Raw genomic sequence first — 22,876 nt, forward strand, 5'->3', positions numbered from 1 at the left:
TCCCTTCTTTCACTGCCCTGCTCAATCCATTTCCTAATGACCGGAAAAGCATCATAAGAGTTTTCTCCCTAACTTGTCCTCACTTTTCCTTTTAGAAGAACAGGTGGCTCAGCAAACAGCAGACGTGTTCCGGAGTTATGCCTTCTTCCGCTATCAGCAGGAGCAGGAGCAGGCCGACTACATAGCCAGTATCCCTGTTGATCCAGAGATCGAGCAACTTCCAGATGCCCAAAACATGTATGTATTACACCATCTTTTAATCAAAGGTCTATCAAAGCCCCTACAGAATAAGAAATTGTGGGTTGTAAACTCCAATTCTGTGCCCGAAGAACCATGTGACACTTCACTTCCAACCTGATTTAGAGTTTGGTGGATGGGTTACTCGCTCACAACTGTGACTGATGTCCCGTCTGCCTATTAAGATTCCCACAGGATATAATGGGATCATAATACAGCGGAATAGATATCTGTCACATTTGTGGCGGAGTAACCCCTTCCATCAAACTCTTAAATCAGGCTCTCTGTTAGGCCCAAGATAGGCATGCCAGACACAGAAACTCAGAACAGTTGAAGATGTTAGTGCAACCTTACAAGAAACATAAAACCTGTCTGGGCTTGACAGTGTAACTAGGAAAGTCACATGTCAACCTAAGCTCCATGAACCTGGAAACTTGACTCTGAGTTCATATAGTTTGGTTGCAAGCAAGCATACAGGTTACAATGGAGGTACAAAAGACCCACTATTAAGACATTTTATTTTACTCTTAAAATGCAACAGGTTTCTGATCTTGTGAATGGCCATAATATAGCACCCAGATGATGTTCATTTTAACCAACCTTGGCGTGGAGAAATGTCAGTCACAGTACATGAATTGGGAATTAAACATAACCAAACATCCATAGGTATATCAGTGACAGTTCCTTGTTGAATGATTAAATCGTTATAAAAAGTGCCACCTAGTTCTCACAAAAAGTACTATGAATTGGAATGAAGAATGAATGGAATGCTGTGGACCTAAAGGCTTTGTGTACTTCGAGAGGAAGGGTCTCCAGCTTTTAAGTTATGCCAGGTTTGATGAGACCTTTCTAAGAGGGATGTGGAGGACCAATGAGGTTAGAAGCAAGATTACTTGCACCCAAAACTGATACAAAATGTATCATAAAGGTTAAGGAGTTCACTCCACCACTGGCATTGACAAGTCTTATTCGATCAGATCGAGCTATTTTAATACTTACTGGTCCCTTCTTGCAAGTTGACACTGAACAGGTGTTCTGTCCAGTTGAAAAGTGGAGGGGCAATAAGATGCATTTACATCTTGTTTTTTTGTCACATTTGCTCTGTATTCACAGACAGAGGTCAAAAGTCAGTTTTTCTTACAATTAATTTTCCTTCTGACTGCAGAGTTCCAGGTCTTTGAAAGGTGAACTGTGACACCTGCCGTTTAGAATGTAAAATAAAAGGATATAGGGTGTCAGGTTTTTCCTAACACACAACATTTAAATGACTATGTCAACTGTGCTAACATTTTAAAATATATTTCAGTATTTGTGAAAGCTCTTTTTATGGGCGAACACAAAGTGTTTGGTCCATTCTGTAATCTCTCTTTGGGCTTGAAACTACCCCCATGCCACATCAGTCACTTACATTGGTTCGTGGGCTTGCCTTTTAAAATCCACTTGCTTTCATTTGTGAAAGGCATTCATACATCATGCCTTTTCCGGTGTTTAGCCCACCTACACAGCACCGGTAAAGTATCAAAAATATACGAGGCTTGATGTTTTCAGCCTGGAGTCTGGACTGCTTTATCTGTTTATTTTCCACGCTGCGCAATCGCGCTGCGTTTTTTTTTGCATTCTACTAGCTCTAACTCGAACAAATGCGAGACCCATTGCATTGAAAATGCTTGTTTATATTTCTTTGTGGTGAAAAAATATTTTAATAGGATGAAAACAAATCAGAATATGTTACATGTTGATGTTCAAAAGATATATTTTCTGAAACCCGTTTTTTCACAAATTGTTAAAACACTATATATAGTCAGTATAGTAGTATCAGTAAAGCTGCAAGTTAGTGAAGATGTTTTTGGACATTTCTTGGAAAGTTACTGTGTGTAAATGACACTATGTTACCACATCATGGTTTAGTAATATATTTATTAAAATTGAGTGTTTAAACAAACTGAGAAACACTCCTGCCCTGATGGCAATGTTGTTAGTAAACTAAAACAAGTCCTAGGTTATGTGGGCTAGGTTCTTGCGATGCATGCAGCAAATTTTTGTCTACTTAATCAAACAAAATAGGTTTTTTTGTACTGCCGAAATGCTGAGCTCACATATTTGAAGGTGCAATCATATGTGAGAATTAAGAAAAAGGTGACTCTGTAAACTATTTGCCTAGGATCACACAATTTGAGACCCGTTTACGGGTCAAGTACATTACAGTTAGGTCGAGTAGATTATTTAAGTTACTTGACCTGCAGGTCTAGTAACATTTTTATGATTTTTCGAGCCCTGGTAAAGGAACTGAAGATCAGTATTTGGAGGAAGCATGGAATAGTGAAGATGGCAGTGTTACGGGATTCAGTTAGAGAGGTAGTTAAAGCTGGCCCCTGGGGTTACAGATGAAAATGAAAATTAACCTCTTACCCCTAGTTAAATAATAGCAGTGGGTTTTAGACTTGAGTGTTACTATGGAAAATGTTTTTGAGGAAGAAGGGCTTGCCACTCTTTAGTGGGAACCAAAGAACAGGAAAGTACTGTGAAGAAAGCAGTAGTTGCGAAAACCGTGGGGTAGGGTCCCTCTATTAGTCCCCTTCACATGGCAGGAGCTTGGCAATGTGCTTCTTAGGTCATGAGCAGTGAGTGACCTTGACGTTTACTTTGACCATAAGTTGTTTACTTAAATTATAGTTTGTGCTGATCAAATTATGTAATTATCAGGGTGGAGTGCCATCAATAACCAGCCCTTTTTTAATACATCCAAGAAGATACTCCAGAGAGGAATAATCAAGCGCTTGCATGCAGGATTACCTTATCACACAATTCAGAGTTGCAAAAAGTAGCATTCAATCACCATGCAAGTCTTTGCAATCATGTAATGGGGAGGCGCTGGCAAAGCACTTGTTCAAATTCACAGACTGAATGAATGCAAAGCATGTTTTTAGCAACTAGATGCGCATACCTTAAATTTATTAGACAGTAGTTGTAGAAGTATATCTATGTATTTTTGTTAGAAACAGCTTATAAACACTGAATCTGAACACTTTGTTTTTATTTCAATTTGCTGTAAATCAAAATTTCAATTTTTAGGGTTGAAGAACAGACTGCCTAAGACTCAGCGTCGTCCCTGAGAAAAAGACAGGCATGAATCCGATCAGTCATTTGCCAGATATTTACTGGTGCTCCTTCATTTTACCACTCACTGTATGAAGATCGCCCTACACTAATAAGATTTTTCCTTCTGAAAAACTAGAAATTTAAGTTGAACATGAAATAAATAATTACCAGCTATTAGTCCATCCTCTCCAAACTGAGGAAACAGCCATATTCCCTAAACACAAGGGACAGCCTGATTACAAGAGTCTTCAAAAATTCCCAGTCCTTTGTGTCGTCAGGTAGCAAAATGCATGCTGGCTGTACAACCGAAAACAAGCATTTGCAAAGCAGTGGGTCTCGCATTTGCTCGAGTTAGAGCTGTTAGCGTTGCAAACTCCTAATTGGAATTTTCTTGCCGCATAAATTGAAAATGAAAAGTTATACAGTTTCACAGAAGTGAGCCGATTCAAAGCGCCACAGCACCAGCGTGAAGCAGCACACAAAAGGAAAAAGAAGTTTGTTCACAGTTAAACCTATCAGCAAAAGTGCAATTATCCATGTTTAAAAGGGGCGATGTCCAAGGCGGTAACCAAACCGCCCCAGGGAGGGACAAACGAAAGGCATTTACCAACATAAATAAAGGATTTTGAAAGGGCAAGCCCATGAACGAGTGATAATGATGAGCATGCGGTTAAAAGCCCAGATACATACCAACACGTCGGAAAAGCAGCGCTTGCGCGCTGCTATGCTCAACCTAGAAAATGAATTCTGATTTACTGCAAATCGAATTAAAAGCAATAATCTTCATGTGCACCATTGTTCATAAAGGTCTACTATCAGTGTATAAGCTGGTTCTAACCAAAAGAAATTGAGATGTACTTTTGCATTTACTATCTAATAATTTTATGTATGTGCATAAACCTGCTTCAAACAGTGACAATAATCTGGTAAAAGGGCTCCACCTAGAGTAGATGCAAGCTCCATACAAAAGTTACTGTTTGTATAACTAACTAGAAGTAGGGTACTAAAAAGCATGAGTTGGAATAAAGGCCGCCATGAAATTGAGTTCGAGGTTGTCTGCTTGGCCCCCCAAGCCAAATCTCAAACCAGTTATATCATTCAATTTGTTACCAGAGTCAGGTTCATCATATAAAAAATTAAAAGAGTTAAAGGGGTAGAAGACTTGGTGCACAGGCAGGCAAATTATGGAATACTGTTCTTGCACCATGATGAAGCAGAAAAAATAGTTCTTTACTAGTAATATTTTAATACCTTTGTTAATATAAGTATGTATTTTGCACTTACATAGCCAAAAGGCCATGGAGCGCAGTAGAAGTTCAAAGGAAAGGCACAGGGACCATGTGATTAAAGGGATAGTTGGTTTCTAAGTGTGAAGGTCAAATTTTACTGCATCATGATGTAATGTTCTAAAGAGGTGAGTTTAGTTTTCAGCTGCTTCCTAGAATGGAGCTGGGCTGAGACAGTCCTGATGAAAACCGAGATGTCGTTCCAGATCGTGGGTACGTAGATGGAGAAAATATGTTGTCTTGTTTTTTCTATCTGCACCTCTTCATCTGCAGTCTGATGGCTACAAGTGTAGCGACAGCCACTGAGTTGGTAAACTTGTCGGCTAGATTGGCAAGGGTGCCAATTGTTATGGTTTTGTAGTTGTTGCAGCCTGGCAAAGGTAGCCAATGGGAACATTGTAACTTTTATTAAGTTTATACTGAGTACAGAGTTGTCATTTTGTATTACCATTATTTGTATTTCACTCATGTTTATTTTATCAATTCACTTGGTCGCCATAAATGCACCCAAACTAGGCTAAAACATTTGAATTAACAGACTAGTTCAGTGATTCTTAACCTTTTGACTTTTGTGGACCCCACTTAATCATTACTGGAAGCCTGTGGCCACAGCCTAAAATATGTAGAAAACACAACAACACAGAAAGAAGCATTCAACAACAAATACACAAATGATGAAGTATTTTATTTAATTCACAAACAAATATAAAACAAATCAAAATGTTACTTTTCATACGAAGGGTGGAGCTTTTCTAAATGTAATTGAGGCCATCTGTTGTCATTGATGCCACGCTATATCCTTTTTCAAGCACTTGCACTGCTCCCACGAATAAATCTGACGATACCAATCTCAATACCAATTTCAAATTCCTTCACATTTACAGAACATTTTAAATTGTTAAATTTCACATTTTGCTTCTTTATGTACATACACTTTATTAATCTGTTGATATTATTTAATTTTCTGAGCAGTTGCGGCCGCCTAGAGTAGGCATTGTGGACCCCCAGGGGTCCCCTGACCAAAGGTTAAGAGTCGGTTTCAAAGAGAGGGAACACACTGCCTGCACTCCAGCTACAAAGTATAACCCCAAAGCATCATGGTAAATGCAGTTGATTCGTAGTCCGATCAAAGAGTCTTTCACCTCCATAGATGCCGTAAGTGCTGTATATCCCTGTACACGTGTTTCTAGGTTTAGCCCGTCATCAGCAGGGAGCAGCGTGGACTAGCGGCTTGCTTGAAATGCCGCCAAATCTCTTCTCAGGTTTAAGTACTGTTCATGGCGCACAGGTACCTCCCAAGGCTTGTCAGTCGTGGCTCAAGGGAGCCGTCAAAAAACAGTTTCAAAAGGAGGGAGCACACTGCCTGCACTCCAGCTACAAAGTGTAACCCCAAAGCATTATCGTAAATGCAGTTGATTCGTAGTCCGTTCATAATTTTAAAAGAGTCTTTCGCCTCCGTAGGTGCAGAAAGTGCTGTATATCCCTGTACACTTGTTTCTAGGTTTAGCCTCTCATCAGCAGGGAGCAGCGTGGACTAGGGGATTGCTTGAAATGCCGCCAAATCTCTTCTCAGGTTTAAGTACTGCTCATGGCACACAGGTGCCTCCCAAGGCTCGTCAGCCGTGGCTCAAGGGAGCCATCAAAAGACAGTTTCAAAGAGAGGGAGCACACTGCCTGCACTTCCTGATAAGAAGGCTCCTTTGAGCCATTGAGTTGACGAGCTCTGGTAGAAGCACCTGCGTACCAGTGAGTGGTACAGAAACCTGAGAGGACTTTTCACAGCATTTCCAGCAACCCCACAGACAAAGCTGCTCTCTGCTGATGAAGGGCTAAACCCAGAAACACGTGTCCAGAGATATACAGCACTAGCTGCACCCACTAAGGTGAAAAGACTACTTAATGGAGTAAAAACGAACTTGTACTACATTTACCATGATGCAATGGGCTCACTGCATGCTAGAGTGTGAGGCAGGGTGCTCCCATCTGTTTCCTGTTTAAGAAGGTTAAGAGTCGCTAGACTAGTTAATTGGCTTAGCGCCCTTTACCTAGTCAGGTAACTAGAGTGTACCTTGAGAAACTGTCCTGCTTGCATAGATAGTGTACCCCAGCTTCCCTCTTAAGGGATGGGAATTTCACCTGTTTCTTCTGTGGAATTATTATTTCATGGTTTGAATTGTAGGCATTGCACTAGTAGCTAGTTACTAAGTTGCCAGTTGTTAATGGCGATATTACCATGCTCTTCGCTATCACGTCCAACTTTGGGAATCCCTCAAATTTCAGTGAGGAATATGGGTCTTGAAGCAAGCTTATACTGTATGTCTATTTTTTTAAACCCTTCTCCTATGTAATAACTTGATTTCCCAGCAAAATCACACTCTTAAATGATGGGACAGCAATATCACATTTAAATCACTTTACCTGAGAGTTATGTAGGGAATGTGCTAGGACTCTAGTTTAAATACCTGACTTTGCCTACTTTTATTCCATTACCCTGTTTCTGCAGCACTATCGATGTGGGCAGGCGACTGGCCGTCATTGGTGATGACATCAACATACGCTATGAAAGTCACTTTCAGGACATGATACTAGATTTGCGGCCAGACATGGACAATGCATACAAGTACTTCACAAAGATTGCATCCAGGTAAAAAAAAATGTGTGCATCTCTCCACATAATATGTATATAACATTTTATCAACATGATTTCTTTTTCACTAAGGAGGTTTAGGGGGTACATTTAGTTAATCTACAGTTTATCCTTTACTCTCAGTCATAATAGCTTTGCTGGAAGAGATCAAAAAAGTTCAAACTAGAGTACCCCCTGGCATCACTCATGAAATGTCTTACATCCATTTAAATCCTCGTATCTAAGCAGGGTCCCTGAGCTAGATACAGAGAGTAACACACAGGGAAGCAATACTATAAGTATAACGTAGTTTACTCTCCATTAACATAGCAAACATAGGAATGGAAATCTTAAATTCAAATATACAACATACAATATATTTCAATTTAGATATTTATTGTAGCTAATTAAACATTCAGTTCGCACATAATATAATCAACATAGAATCAACCAAAAAAAATATAATACAACCCCCTAACCTAAATGAAACATACATATATGAAAACATAAATAACATACCAGTAAATACGCAAAAATAAACAAATAACACAGAACCAACAAAATCACAGAATAGTATACATACAAATTTACAACCGCCTCATACATGAGGGGATATTTGAACAGCACAATAAAGTTACTGCTTTGATGCTACAATTATGCGTTGTAGTTTAGATTGTATAAAATTCAACATAATAGCAGCCAATTCTAGGTTATAATTTCTTGATTCAAATTCTCGTGTTACAGGCCTGATGGTAGCCAATCCTGGTCAGGGCTTCAAATTTGCCAATTTCAAACACTTCCTGCCAATGTTCAAGACATACCAATTTACAAGCCGATGCGCGTTTCGGTGAGTGAAGAAAAATATAAATACACCTTCATCAGAACTTTATGATTCAGTATAATTGGCATACGTACATCTTGTAATCTGCCTTAGAAATGAAAGAACTCAGATATCCCTTACAGGCTGGATTAAACACTCTCCAACTTCAAATTTGTAGTCCAAAATGAGGGACTAACACATGGATATAGCTAAATGAAGCTATGCTTTCTCACTCTACAAGTTCACATGGTTTAAAAAACGTAATCCACAGGGGAAACCCACAAGGATACCAAACTTGTAGGGAACAGCTTGCTAACAGTATCAGCAGGATCCAGGACCTATGACCAGCACGATGATCTCTCGAGGAGCAATAGATAATTTCTAAGGCAGATTACAAGATGTACGTATGCCAATTATACTGAATCATAAAGTCCTGATGAAGGTGTATTTATATTTTTCTTCACTCACCGAAACGCGCGTCGGCTTGTAAATTGGCATGTCTTGAACATTGGCATGAAGTGTTTGAAATTGGCAAATTTGAAGCCCTGACCAGGATTGGCTACCATCAGGCCTGTAACACGAGAATTTGAATCAAGAAATTATAACCTAGAATTGGCTGCTATTATGTTGAATTTTATACAATCTAAACTACAACGCATAATTGTAGCATCAAAGCAGTAACTTTATTGTGCTGTTCAAATATCCTCTCATGTATGAGGCGGTTGTAAATTTGTATGTATACTATTCTGTGATTTTGTTGGTTCTGTGTTATTTGTTTATTTTTGCGTATTTACTGGTATGTTATTTATGTTTTCATATATGTATGTTTCATTTAGGTTAGGGGGTTGTATTATATTTTTTTTGGTTGATTCTATGTTGATTATATTATGTGCGAACTGAGGGGGTTATTCTAACTTTGGAGGAGTGTTAATCCGTCCCAAAAGTGACGGTAAAGTGACGGATATACCACCAGCCGTATTACGAGTTCCATAGGATATAATGGACTCGTAATACGGCTGGTGGTAAATCCGTCACTTTTCCGTCACTTTTGGGACGGATTAACACCTCCTCCAAAGTTAGAATAACCCCCTGAATGTTTAATTAGCTACAATAAATATCTAAATTGAAATATATTGTATGTTGTATATTTGAATTTAAGATTTCCATTCCTATGTTTGCTATGTTAATGGAGAGTAAACTACGTTATACTTATAGTATTACATCCATTTAAAGCCTGATTTATTACAGCAGGAAGGTCCCGCTTTATAAAGTGAATCCCAAATAAGTTGCTTGACTTCAGCTTTTTCTTATGGTGGCTTTGTATGAAAGCTGTAACCCTTTCTTTTTATAACATATCTTATTCATTTTACGAATACACATCTGGACATGCAGATCAGCAATCTCTCAGTCAACTGAACCATCGATATAAACCTTCCAGCATATAAATACTAGACATATACCCTCACCCTTCCATGTCCGACCAGCACCCTACAGCGTGTCCAACTTCCTTTGGCTTCCGCTCGCTTACATTTTTCATCTTAGGCCTTAGGTATGTACATCTGAATTTCTTCATCCAGTAAAGGGCAACTTTCTGGATAGTAATACCACAATACTGTGCCATTCATATTTTATAATGTGTAAGAGGGGAACCCCTAACCTTGTAGATAGGAATTTCCAGTCTCATGTAGTGATCCAGCCCAGCCTTCCATCGCTCCAAGGTCATTTTTTCCAAGCCCTTTTTGCCAACACTAAGCCCAGCCACAACAGAGTGGTGCAGTATCTGCCCTTACTTATCTCCTCTGAGACATGAAGAATAACAAGTTTGGAATCCCGCGGCAAAGCCAACATTAACACCCAGTTCAGGCATGACAGTACCCACCTCCCAGAAAGGGGTCACCCATTCACAGGACAAAATAGTGTGGAGCAGGTCCCCCTGTTACATCAAGCAGCACAGGAACACCGGAGAGGCAATCACCCCCATCTTCCACAGCCTCTCCTGCATGTAGTAGACCATGTGGAAATATTTCCACTGTATGACACTAAACTTTGAGGCAAGAGGCTGTACAGGCCTCCCTCCACTCATCATCAGTGAGGGATCCCAGGTCTCCCTCCCACATCCTTTGTAGACTATTAAAGGAATAAACAGTTGATCACCAGTGAGCAGTATGCCTGGGAGATTTTGTGGCTAGCAAGGTCACCCATGAGTATTTTATTCGCCATGGGGCTGTATTGTGGCAGGTCGGTGAGCACCCCGACATACTGAATGAGGGCATGGCAGAGTTGCAGATACAGAAAGAACTGTGAGCATTGTAGGTTGTAGTCGGCTTGCAGCTTCAGAAAGGATTTCGGTGTAGTGCCCAACATTATGGGGGTCATTCTGACCCCGGCGGTCTGAGACCGCCGGGGCCAGGGTCGGCGGGAGCACCGCCGACAGACCGGCGGTGCCCCGCAGGGCATTCTGACCGCGGCGGTTCGGCCGTGGTCAGATGCGGGAAACCGGCGGTCTCCCGCCGGTTTCCCGCTGCCCTGCAGAATCCTCCATGGCGGTGGAGCGGGATTCTGACACCCCCTACCGCCATCCTGTTCCTGGCGGGAGATGGCGGTAGGGGGTGCCGCGGGGCCCCTGGGGGCCCCACAAAGTATTTCAGTGTCTGCTATGCAGACACTGAAATACGCGACGGGTGCCACTGCACCCGTCGCACCTTCCCACTACACCGGCTCAATTCTGAGCCGGCGTCCTCGTGGGAAGGTTGATTTGACCTGGGCTGGCGGGCGGCCTTTTGGCGGCCGCCCGCCAGCCCAGGGCAAATCCCAAAATACCCTCAGCGGTCTTTCGACCGCGGAGCGGTATTTTGGTGGGGGAACTTTGGCGGGCGGCCTCCGCCGCCCGCCGAAGTTAGAATCAGCCCATATGTCTCCCACTGTCAAAATGCCTATGGTTTTATATGATTTGAATTTCTTCATGACTGTGACTTGTGGCACCCAGGTTCTGTGCCCCTTTGGGGTTTCTTTTGTCAAAAGTCTCCCCCACACAAGGGCCCTATTTGTGTTGTTCCATATCTGAGGGGCTAGTTTTGTTGTCGACGTGAGATCATCCTGATGGGCCCGCGTATAGTAAGTGTATCTCCTGCATTGCCCATCTCTCTGTAAGATATGTGGTGTTCGGTGTTTTGCTGCACTACCATTCATTAATTGCAATAAGGAAGGAGGCCCTGTAGTATGAAAGCCATCATAATACAGGAATCTGTAACATTTGATGAGGGCAGTCCTCGGTGTATGGTGGCTCCAAAGAAAGTTCCACAGTAATGAGTCCAGTTACTTAAAGAAAGAGGACAGGAGTGGGAATGGGTAGTTAGTTCTGCAGTGGGTATACCAGGTAGTGCAGAATGACCAACTTATATGTAGGAGAGCATCCAAGTATATGGAGCGGCATTGTCTTCCAAAACCCAAAGTCCCGGGATACTCGCTCCAGGTGAGGCTGTATACTGTGTTCCTAGGCCCGATCGGGGCTATCGGTTACATACACTCACAGATATTTGAAACCCTCCCGAAGGATCAGTATGCTGTCTGCCCAAGCGAGCGCTGATGGGGAGCATTTTAAAGGGTAATTGGAGGACTTAGCTTTATTGACCATAAGCTCTTTTAAGTAAACTAAATATACCATTGGTATAAACCAAGTTGACCATGCCTTAGGAGTTAGCAGTGGTAAAGTAAACAGAGTCTTAAGGCTGACAAAAACAAATTCAGCAAAAAGTGCAGGACAAAAGGAAAAATGTTTGGGGGTGACCCTGCAAAGAGGACCAGTTCCTATAGATGGCTTAATCCCCTGCTCCACTAACCCCCCCCACCCCAGTCGGTTATATATGCAATAAGTGTTTAGCCCTCCACATTAGTAGACATCAAGTGGAGGGCCTTGCTAGTTTTGTCACTACATTGATATATACGGCACTGGGTTGCAAGCCAAGCGTTCCGGACTTCATCTAGGAGTAACTGGCAAAGCACCTTTTGATGGGGGAGGGAATCTGTCAGTGCTGTGGAGGAGCCGGGCATGCCATGAGCCGCCTCCAGTTCCTGGATACGAATCTCCTAGCCACTCACTTCCAGCCTTTGCTTCCACTGCTGGCAGGTGATATGGCTAATGATGGCCCCCTGATTGTGGCCTTCATTGCCTCCCAAAGCAACACCAAAGACTCAACTGTGCCGTTGTTCTTCTCCAGGTATTCCTGTATGGCAGTGTTTCCACATGCTGTAGCCACTATGCGTTAAGGTTCCAACTCTGCCATGAAGGCCGCGGGCCAAGCTGCAGCCGCACTTCCAAGGGGAAGTGGTTAGAAAGACCAGGAATATGGATGTGTACCTCTTTGACCCAATGAGACTCTGAGGCAGGGAGAAGAAAGTAGTCGATTCTTGATTAGACTTTGTGGGCTTCAGACTAGAAAATATATCCCCAGTCCCATAGGAGTAGGTTCAAACACTTATTCAACAGCCCTAGGGCTTTGAGGAACTTTGCTAGGAGAGATGGCCCACGACCTGCACCCCCAGCCCTGGAAGTCCTGTCCAACTCCCAGTCCACTACCACATTGAAGTTGCAAACTGCATCACTAAGGCCCCCAGAGTTATCAAAAAGTCTGGTGTAAGAGGTGGCGGCGGCATAGACGCTGGCAATTGCCGTCTACCTAGGAAGTTTGTCGTGCAAAACCTTAATGACTACTAGAGGAAAGCGTTGATGTAACATGATTACCACCCCCTGTAATTCTCTGGTGAACCCAGCATGATGAACCTGCATGTATCCCATGCGAGCAAAGACTGGATATCTATTGCCCACCAAGTGGGTTTCTTGTAGGAGGAGCACATCTGCAGCATATTGTGTTGCCTGTTTCAGAACCGCCTCTCGTTTAACAGCATATAACATGCAATTGACGTTTCATGTCAAAACATGGACCATGCCCTCTGTCTCATTGATAACTGGATCGGTCATGAGTTGTGTGGATGTGATGCTGGGGACTTACTGTGAGAGGCAAACCAGACCTAATGTGGACCACTTGTATGCTTGTTGTTGTCTGGTGCAGGACAAACAGACAATAGTATCCCCAACCCCACCTCATAACCTCAAGAACATAAAATACCTGTCATGAAATAAACTAGGAACTGCCGCCAATTGGGCGGCCAAAACCCAACATCCTTGCATCATTCTTTAACCCCTTTGGTGCGCATGATGGAACTGTTCGGTCATGCGTACTGGTCCTCGTGTGTTGAGGAGGGAACCATTCTTTCCTCATCACACAAGTGCAAAATACCTCTACTGTAAACAGCAGAGGGATTTCCTTTTTTTTTTTCTTCGCCTCAGGCGCGGGAGTAGAGTTTACCCAACAACGCGATGCATTTCTTTTTCAAGTGTAATGGCGATTGTGTGCGTGGTGCACTGATGTCATTTCAATGAAAGTGAAATGAGCCGATCAGATGATTATTCTTTCACTGCTTTAATGCTCGTGGGGCTATCTCAGCCCCCAATTACACCCATCTGTCCCCTTGGGGGGCAGAAATCCCAATAGACACCAGGTAAACTCTTTGTGCCCCCTGGTTTTCGTGTCTTTAAGACCACGTGGATCCCTATCCGCCCCTCCCGAGAGGGCAGGAAGCACACTAGATCCCAAGGATTACTTTTTTTGTAGGGTGAGGGCTGCCCATCATGGGCATGGCCATGCCCCCACCTCTGCCCCCTCAAAAATGGGGAAATAGCTTTTCTGCTCCCCTGCAGACTAAAGCATCTCATCTTAATGGCAAGCAAGAGGCTATATGATTCTTTTGGGTGTTGTTTTTAACAGTGGGTGAGGAGAGTTTGGCTAGCTCCCAGTATCACCCCATTTGCAATGGTGAACATCTGCACTTTTTGGGCTTGTGTAGGCTGCCACCTGGAAAAACCTACCAGACCCAGACAGTTCTGAAAACTAGACATCTGGGGGAGTTCAGGGTGGTGTGTGCTGCATCCATTCCACACCATTTTCTTACCCACAATGCCCTGGGAACCTCAAATATTTACTCAAAACACACATTTTTCCTCACATTTCTATGATGGAGACTTTTGGAATCTGCAAGATTGCACAAAATTCCTACCACCTGCATTGCCTGACTTCTGTCGGTAAAGTGCTGCGCCACTTGTGTGGTCGGGCCTAGTGCTACAGACAGGAAAGTATCCAACTGATGTCTTTAGGAGCCCCCAAGCAAGGGCTCCCAATGCCCTTGGTTTGATAAGTTCCTGTCACTGGCACTAGGCCCAGCCACACAAGTGAGGTACCTTTTTATCAGAAGACTTGGGAAAATGCTGGGTTGAACGAAGTTTGTGGCTCTGTGCAGAAATGTGTTTTTTAGTCAGATTTTGATGTTTGCTGGCCATTCTGAGCCTCACAACCTGGTGAGAGCCATGCAAGTCACCCATCCTGGCTTCCCCTGTGTATCTAGTTTTCAAAAATCTACATATTTGCTAGGTTTCACAAGATGCCAGATGAGCTAGGGCCCACAAATCACAGCAAGCCACTTTGCAAAAAAATGGGTCGGTTTTACGTTGAAAAAATGTGGGGTGTCCATGCTGCGTTTTGGGCCGTTTCCTGCTGCAGGCACTAGGCCTACTCACACAAGTGAGGTACCATTTTTATCGGGAGGCATACAAGAATGCTGGGTGGAAGTAAGTCTGTGGCACTGTGCAGATTCCAAAACTCTCTATCACAGAAATGTGAAGAAATATGTTTTTTTGTTTTTGTTTTACAAATTCTGAGGTTTGCAAAGGATTCTGGGTAACAGAACCTGATGAGAGCCACACAAGTCACCCCATCCTGGATCCCCCTAGGTGTCTAGTTTTAAAAAATATACAGGTTTCCTAGGATTCCCTGGTGCCGGCTGAGCTAGAGCCCAAAATCCATAGCTAGGCACTTTGCAAAAACAGGTGAGTTTTGCGGGGACAAATTTACTTTAGCCAGGTTGCAGTTTGGGCAGTTTCCTGTAGCGGGCCCTAGGCCTCCCACACAGGTGCAGTACAATTTTTATCTGGAGCCAGGGGGGAGTGCTGTGTGGAAGGAAGTTTGTGGCTTCCTTCAGATGCCAGAACTTTCCATCTCAGAAATGTGAGGAAAATATGTTTTTTAAAACAATTTTGAGGTTTGCAAGGGATTCTGGGTAGCAGAGCCTGATTAGAGCCACACAAGTCACCCCATCCTGGATTCCCCTGTGTGTCTAGGTTTCAAACATGCACAGGTTTGCTAAGTTTTCCTAAGTGCCAGCTGTGCTAAGGCCCAAAATCCACAGCTAGGCACATTGCAAAAAACGTGTCAGTTTTCAGTGGTAAAATGTGATGTCTCTACGTTGCATTTTGGGCTGTTTCCTGTCACAGGCACCAGGCCTAATCACCCAAGTGAGGTACCATTTTTATCGGGAGACGTGGAGGAAAACATAATAGTGGAACAAGTGTTATTTCCAATTGTCATTCTCTGCATTTGTGCCTTCCAAATGTAAGACAGTGCGTAAGACAGGAGCCATTTTGAGAAATGCCCTCTAATTCATGTGCTAGTATGGGTACCCACAAATTCAGAGATATGCAAATATGCAAATAACCACTGCTTGGAAACTCCATATTTTGTGCCCATTTCAGAAATACATAGATTTCCCTCACATCTAGTTTTCACTATGTATATTTTATACATGAATTACTGTATTTCCGGTACACAATGAAAAACCATTGCAAGAAGCAGCCCAGATATTGGCTTTGGGTACTGCAGGTTTGTGGTGAACCTACAAGCCCTTTATATCCCTGCAGCAAGAAATGTCCAGCAGACATAACAGTATATTGCTTTACAAAATTTGCCATAGTTTGAAAAAATTACAGATGAAAACACAGACACAAATGGCTGTTTTTGTCAACTCAATTGAAAATGTTTGTTTATTTAAACTGTTAATTTATATAGGAAAACCTTAAAGGATCTTTATGAATGACCCCTTGCTGAATTCAGAATTCTGTCTACTTTTCAGAAATGCATAGCTTTTCAGGATCCACCTTTGGTTGTATACCCATTTTTACCACTAACTGGAAGGAGGTTGAAAGCACAAATAAATATGAAAAATGGGCTCTATCCCAGTAAAATGCAAAAACTGTGATGAAAAATTTCGTTTTTTTGTTCTAAGTCTGCCTGTTCCTGAATGCTGAGAAGATGGTGATTTTTGCACCACAAACCCTTGCTTGATGCCATTTACAGGGAAAAAAACAGATGCTTTCTTCTGCAGCACTTTTTCCCCGTTTTTCCCAAAATGTATGCGTTTTTTGGCTATTTTCTCAGTCCCCTCCAGAGGAATCCACAAACCCTTGTTACCTTTAGAATCCCCAGGATGTTGGAAAAAAAAGTCTAATATTTGGAGAGAATACTTTGTCCGAAAAAAAAGTTATGAGACGTAAGTATAACCTTCTCCAGATTGCCAAAAACAAGGCTTAGTACGGGGTAAAAGGCCTAGCAACAAAGGGGTTAAAGCAATCCCAGAAGCACAACACATAATAAAACAACCAGAAGAAGAGACAGGAGTGGGATCCACGTGGTCTTAAAGACAAAGCTATCCGGTCCAGATGGGTTCCGGACACAGGAAAGTGTCAAAGCACTAGACCACCGGCCATTGTGGAAGAGGGAGACTTCCACCGGCTACAACTCTTTCAATATATTATTTGTCAACATACTCCTAGTCGCTGTAATAAGTTACAATGATTCTGCTGGGCTATTTTTCTCCTCCCTTCCAGTTCCATACAAGGGGAGCAAAGGGCATTGACAATGATTCAGTACTATGTGAGGTTGATTTCACTAGAATGAAAGCAGACCAAGACTGGAGTGAAAAGTATTTTCAGATATAATCCTGAATATGCTGCTGAGCAGAGGAGGACTATTCAGATGAATTGTTGTTTTGTTGTTGTTGTTGGACGTCTTTGAAACTTGTGCATATTTTCAGTTTTTTTATTAAACTTGGTCACCTTTCACGGTTGCATAGTCTTTTTCCCTTGTCTGATATATTTGGGGACTGGTAACTGCTACTAGACCTTTTACAGCTACTAGTGTGAGTAAGCAAGCAGAATTATGAAGAAAACACGTAGGATAATTCCTGCCTTCTAAGCTCTTCAATAACTTTTTTTTTCTTTATGTGATCTTTATATATTCGTTAGCTGTGCTCCCACTTCCAGCCACTAGAAAAGCACTTCCCACTGTATGCTAGGACATGTTGGGCAAAATGTAAAATGCATTTTAGCACCACAACTTTAGTAATCCTTGCAAGTTATTTCAGATTCTCAAAATACGGGTCAGAACTTCTTTTTCATAGTGATTCAAAGAAATTAATGCTTTATACTTTGAGAGTTTGTGGTGTACAATATTGCATGACGTTGATTTCGTAAAACTGCACATTGCACATAGAAAACGTTCAACAGAGTAAAATGGACTACTTGTGACATTTCTTAGTTGCTGCTCATATAGGCCCAGATACATAAAGCATTTTAACGGTCGCAAACGATCCGCTGTTAAAATGTATTTTGGCATGTATCAACCCTATTTTGCAAGTCAGTAACCTATTACCGACTCCCAAAATAGGGTTTGCAAGACGCTATTTGGAAAGGGCTGTAAAGGGCGTCCCTTCCTAATAGCACGTCGCATGGCCATGTATAAATGTTTTGCGACCAGAATGAGGTTGCGAAACAGTCACACTTTACAACCCATTTGAGACCTAGGAATGTTGGCGCCCCCTTTGCAAATGGGGGAGCTAATATTTTTTAAGAGCAGGCATTGGTCCCACAGACCACTGCCTACTCTTAAAAAATGAAAACGTTTCATTTTTTTTTCTTAAATGTGCACCATTTTCCTTTAATGAAAATGGGCTGCATTTTTTTTTTAAACTGCTTTATTCAAAAAGCAGTCACAGGCCTGGTGGTCTGCTGACCCCAGCAGGCTACCATCTTTGTGAGTGCAGGCCATTCCCAATGGATCGCAAATTGCGACCTGCCTCATGAATATTGATGAGGCAGATCCCTTGCGACCTATTTGGGAATTGCTAACAGTGTAAAACACACTGTAGTACATCACAGTTTGTCATTTCCTAATAGCGAATTGCAAAATTTCGCTATTAGGAAATAGCAAACAACTTTTTTCATACATCGAGCCCCATAAAGTGAGTACTATAACATGCAGATTAAGAAAACAATTCGTAACCGTTTTAAGTAACTAATCTTGACTTGGCTAACTGGGATTAGCAAATGTTGCAGGAAGTAAGTGGCAGATGTACAAAGCATTTTTCAAGTCACAAACGGGCGATTAACAGAATCAGCCCGTTTGTGACTTGAAAAATTATTTTTTAGATGTACAAAGCCCAAACTGCAATTCGGTAACTCGTTACCGAATCGCAGTTTGGGTTTTGCGATCCAGTATTAGGAAGGGGCGTGTCAAGGGCATCCCTTCCTAATACCGAATCCAAATGGTATGTATGATTGTTTTGTGACCGCGAATGCGGTCGCAATACAATCACCGTTAGCACCAGATTCAAACTGTTGCTAACCCGTTCGCAAACGGGAAGGGGTCCTCATGGGACCCCCTTTCTCTTTGTAAATGTCAACAAAAATATTTTTCCACGGACCACTGCCTGCTCTGAAAAAACGAAAAGAAAACTTTTAATTTTTTTGTTTTGGAAATACATCTCGTTTTCCTGTAAGGAAAATGGTCTGCATTTAAAAAAAAACTGCTTTATTTAAAAGCAGTCACAGACATAGTGGTCTGCTGTCTCCAGCAGGCCACCATCCCTGTGAGGGCGACCATTTCCAATCAAGGGTCGCAAATTGCGACCTACCTCATGAATGTTCATGAGATAGATCATTTGTGACCCCATTGGGAATTGCAAACAATGTAAAGTACACTGTTGTACATTCAGTTTTGCGACTCGCAAATTGTGAGTCGCTAAGACTCGCAGTTTGCGACTCGCAAAACCGGATCTTTGTACATGTGGCCCTAAACATTGAGCATTTTGTATGGTTAGAGTTACAGATAATAAAAGTCACACCGAATAATAGTATACAGTTTAATGTAACAATGTTGAGTTGATGTGTTGTACACTGTGAAAATTAGAAGTTCAGGTTACACAGTAAATTGCTACAAATCTTTAAAAATATGTTGTAATTTAAAAAGATATGTAATGCCACAGTATTATTTTACTTCTTTACATTTTTCCTACATTAACTATTCTAATTTGAGAAAGACACTACCTTGACATTTTAGATGCTTGCTCAGTCTGCTGTTGCTACTCTCTTGCTACAGTTAGACACACACTCAAACACATGGATGTGCCCATAGGCAATGGCAGACTGCCTGTCTTTGTAACAGTGTTCCCAGGAACAGAAACTGTGCTTATACAACTTGCGAACGGCCATTTGGAGTGAATGTAAAATATTCAACATTTTACAAGTGTTTGGCACAGTCGAACTCCAAGGACAAGTATGGACTTTGTTTTATTTGGGGGTACACTTGGTTTCTGAGTTATGACGTGTTGATTCACAAGATATTACCCTGATCACCTTTTGTTTAATCATTATTAAAAATGTGGAAACCACCTTCCTTTTGTTACTGATATACTACACTTATAGTTTTTGAACCAGGTAAGGTGCTAACGGTGACCAGTGCTTAGTTTGTAAATAAAAACGTGCTGGTGCCCAAAGCCCTCCTCTTAAACATGCGGCTGCTGCAACTAAATGTCCGAACACGGAATACTGAGGCAGCATAATCCTAAAGCCATCTCGGGCCTCTTCAATCCATTTACAGCCACTCCCTGCACCTTCTGCTCACCCATGCAGCTTTTACCTTTCTCCCATTGTGACGCTTTTTTGTTTTTTTCCTCGTCTTTCTCATATGAATATGCGTCTTTTGCTCACAGTAAATGCTTGAAGCAGAAAAATAAGTGCCGGCCCTAAAAAATAAGTGCCAGTGCCCCACACTGGAAACAACAAGCACAAATTAAGCACTGACAGTGCCTCGCACATTGACCTGCAGCTAAAGGCAGTTCGTGGTTGGCAGAGAAAGGTAGACTATGACCAGAAGATCAATATGGAATATGGACCCCAAAGTCCTCAAGGCTACTGCCATGCCCCTTACACAGACACTACCATTCAAAAGGCCATGAATGACCGCAGGGCAGGGTGGGCATGTTCTTTGCCTGTGCTCCGGTCCATTTCTTTTTGCTTATGTGCTGTCTGAGGGAAAGGTGTATTCTTGTGATTGTGTTTTTCGTTTGGCATGTAAAAGGGCTACCACAAAGGTGAAAGGCATTCAAGCTTGGCTGAAAAGGAAAAAAATGCACAAGGACAACAGACATTGATGTGGTACATTCTAATGGTCCTACCAACGATTGACCAATTGAAAACAAGGAAAGGGATTTTGCTTTTACTGGTGCAGGAATGCCAGCCTATTAGTTTGGTGTGGTAATTCTATGTAGGCGACCTCTGTCGTGACGAAAGTCCCAAATCACCTGAGCTACGTACAAATCACATATCTCCACTTGCGGAACTCAACCCAAAGATTGGAATAGTGTTCCACTTTCTGTCAACATGGTTTTTTTCTGACGTTTGGAGAACTCTTGCTGGACTAAAACTTTGTCATCTGGCACTGATGATGAAGTAGAGTTGACTCATGATATCTTACTGCCCATTGCATCCACCTTTGATAAACTTGTACATGTAGTAGAGTCCACCTTAGAGTGCATGATGTTGATCTGCATAAGCCCAGTTCTTTGGTTTCCTGGGAAGGGGGATGTCCAGTGCAATTAGGCTGCTGTTATTTGAACCATAGGGGTGCGGTAAACAGTGAGCTTAATGAATAGCTAAATACCTTCTGGGCTTTCACACTGAGGGTGTACCGAGGTTGAATAATCTAAGATTACTTTTGGAGGGTAGTGTGGAGTGGAACGCATATCTCAGTTAGTACATTTATCACTGACAGTAAACACAATATCCAAGCAGTGTTATTCCTTATGTCAGCTACTAAGGAAATATTCTTAGTTACTTCAGAAAGGCTTGTAAAATAAACAACTAATCTGGTAAGTATCACAGCTACTCAGTAACAATCTCGTTCAGGACCTGAGAGCATTTACAGCAAGGATACAGGTGCAAAGGTGAGGCTGAATACTAAATTCAAAAGGCAGTGTCCAGTTACTGCAGACACATTATTCACTTCCTTAGGTTGCGCACGCTCACAACTCTGCTTGCACTGCATCTGTGAGGAAGATCACATTCCCCGGGCACTGTCAGTCTTCACAGCAGTCTCTTCTATTCCCGCTCTGGGTCTTCAGTTTGGTGGCTAGAGTAATGTAAAGCCGAGTTCTGAAATGGAGTAATGGCAGCGGAAATTGAAAAAAGTATGCTAAGAAGAGAAGCTTATGGGATTTAATTGTCTGCAACACCTGCATTTTCTATGGGTAGTGCACAAAATTAATACTTCACTCTTTAGATAAAATGTTTACACATTTGAAGAGGTCATTCTTGTGAAGAATTTCAACTAATGTATATGTGGTGCCCTGTTGATCACTCTGAATACACTCAGATCACTGTTAAATTTGCTATACACTTACCCAGACCAGAGGTAATAGACAAGTGCACGTAATAGAATTCATATTTGTTTATGAATTGTTTTTTGGAAAGTTTGTAAATTGAGAGATTTAAAGAGAGCTTCTTTTGTTTTTTTAGAGGCTCAGTGACCTTTGCATCCGGACTTGCTTGCAGAGATCAGAGGTGCAGCACTAAGTGCAGTAGCAAAGAAGCCCTTAAAATGAGGTTGCGGTCACATATACAAGGAATACAAATCCAGATGGCAGCGGTGACACGCCTCCTGTAATGCTCTGTTACCTAACTCAGGCTTTTATCTAACACATAGCAGATTCCAGTCGAACTGGCAATATTGCTTCTTTTCCCTAGGAACAAATAACAAGGTGATAGATGGAATACTTGACTTATTCTCATTCACTAGCAATCGCTTGGGCTGCATCCCAGTCCATAGATTGTTTGCCCACCATGTCACCTCAGTTTGGACCCAGCCTTGTGCAAATCAGTCTTGACCTTGCTCATCATGGGAACAGTCCGGCCTGAAATGCCAGGCTAGATCCTCCCTGAACCAGAACACAAGCAACTTAGGACCCGTTTCACCCTACTTAGGGCTCTTCAGCCAGGTGGCGTCTGGGCATACCCAGCGGGCTTGCACCGGGATCCAGTGTAGTTCCATCAGGATGGGGGTGATGGGATTATATTCCTTCAGGTTTTGGAAGAGATGTTTTGCAGCACGCAGGATTCCCCTAAGGGGTACCAGTGTAGAGTCCGGGAGGCCATTGGGTAGGGCGTTACCTCAATCCAGATGCAGGGATACAAGGACTTGAGCAACAATTCTGAAGTTGCTTTCTGGATGTTACAGTTTGAGTTTCTTTAGCAGAGAGAGCTGGCACGAGGCCAGCTATGTGTTTTTTGGCGATATATTCTTTGAGAGAGAGTTTCCAAAATGAAGCCAAGTGATTTGGCATTCGGTGAAAATTAGGGTTCGAAGCTGTCAAGGTTCATTTCATTAAGCCAGATGTGTACTGTATCTTGCTTGTTGTTCTTGACAAATGGGAATTCTGTCTTGGTTGGGTTGAGCTTCATGAAGGCGCTTGACATCCAGGTCTGGATGATGTACAAGCAGTGTTTAAGGTGGTGGATGTTTGAAACAGAGGAGACCAGTGCAGGACTTCTTAAAACTGTGGATAATCAGAAACAGTATCTAGAGCAGA

General features: G+C 42.2%; 1 protein-coding gene across 2 annotated transcripts in view; it reads left to right on the plus strand.

The window, feature by feature from the left end:
* BAK1 (BCL2 antagonist/killer 1) overlaps window positions 1-22,876 on the plus strand; it is a 168,109-nt gene that overhangs the window by 82,892 nt on the left and 62,341 nt on the right. For both annotated transcript variants that reach the window (XM_069238859.1, XM_069238860.1), the window contains exons 3-4: window positions 96-237; window positions 7,126-7,266. In XM_069238859.1, coding sequence (XP_069094960.1) covers window positions 96-237; window positions 7,126-7,266 — 283 coding nt within the window. The remainder of the gene's footprint in view (window positions 1-95; window positions 238-7,125; window positions 7,267-22,876) is intronic.

Source organism: Pleurodeles waltl, chromosome 6, assembly GCF_031143425.1.
Source record: "Pleurodeles waltl isolate 20211129_DDA chromosome 6, aPleWal1.hap1.20221129, whole genome shotgun sequence".
Taxonomy (NCBI): Eukaryota; Metazoa; Chordata; class Amphibia; order Caudata; family Salamandridae; genus Pleurodeles; species Pleurodeles waltl.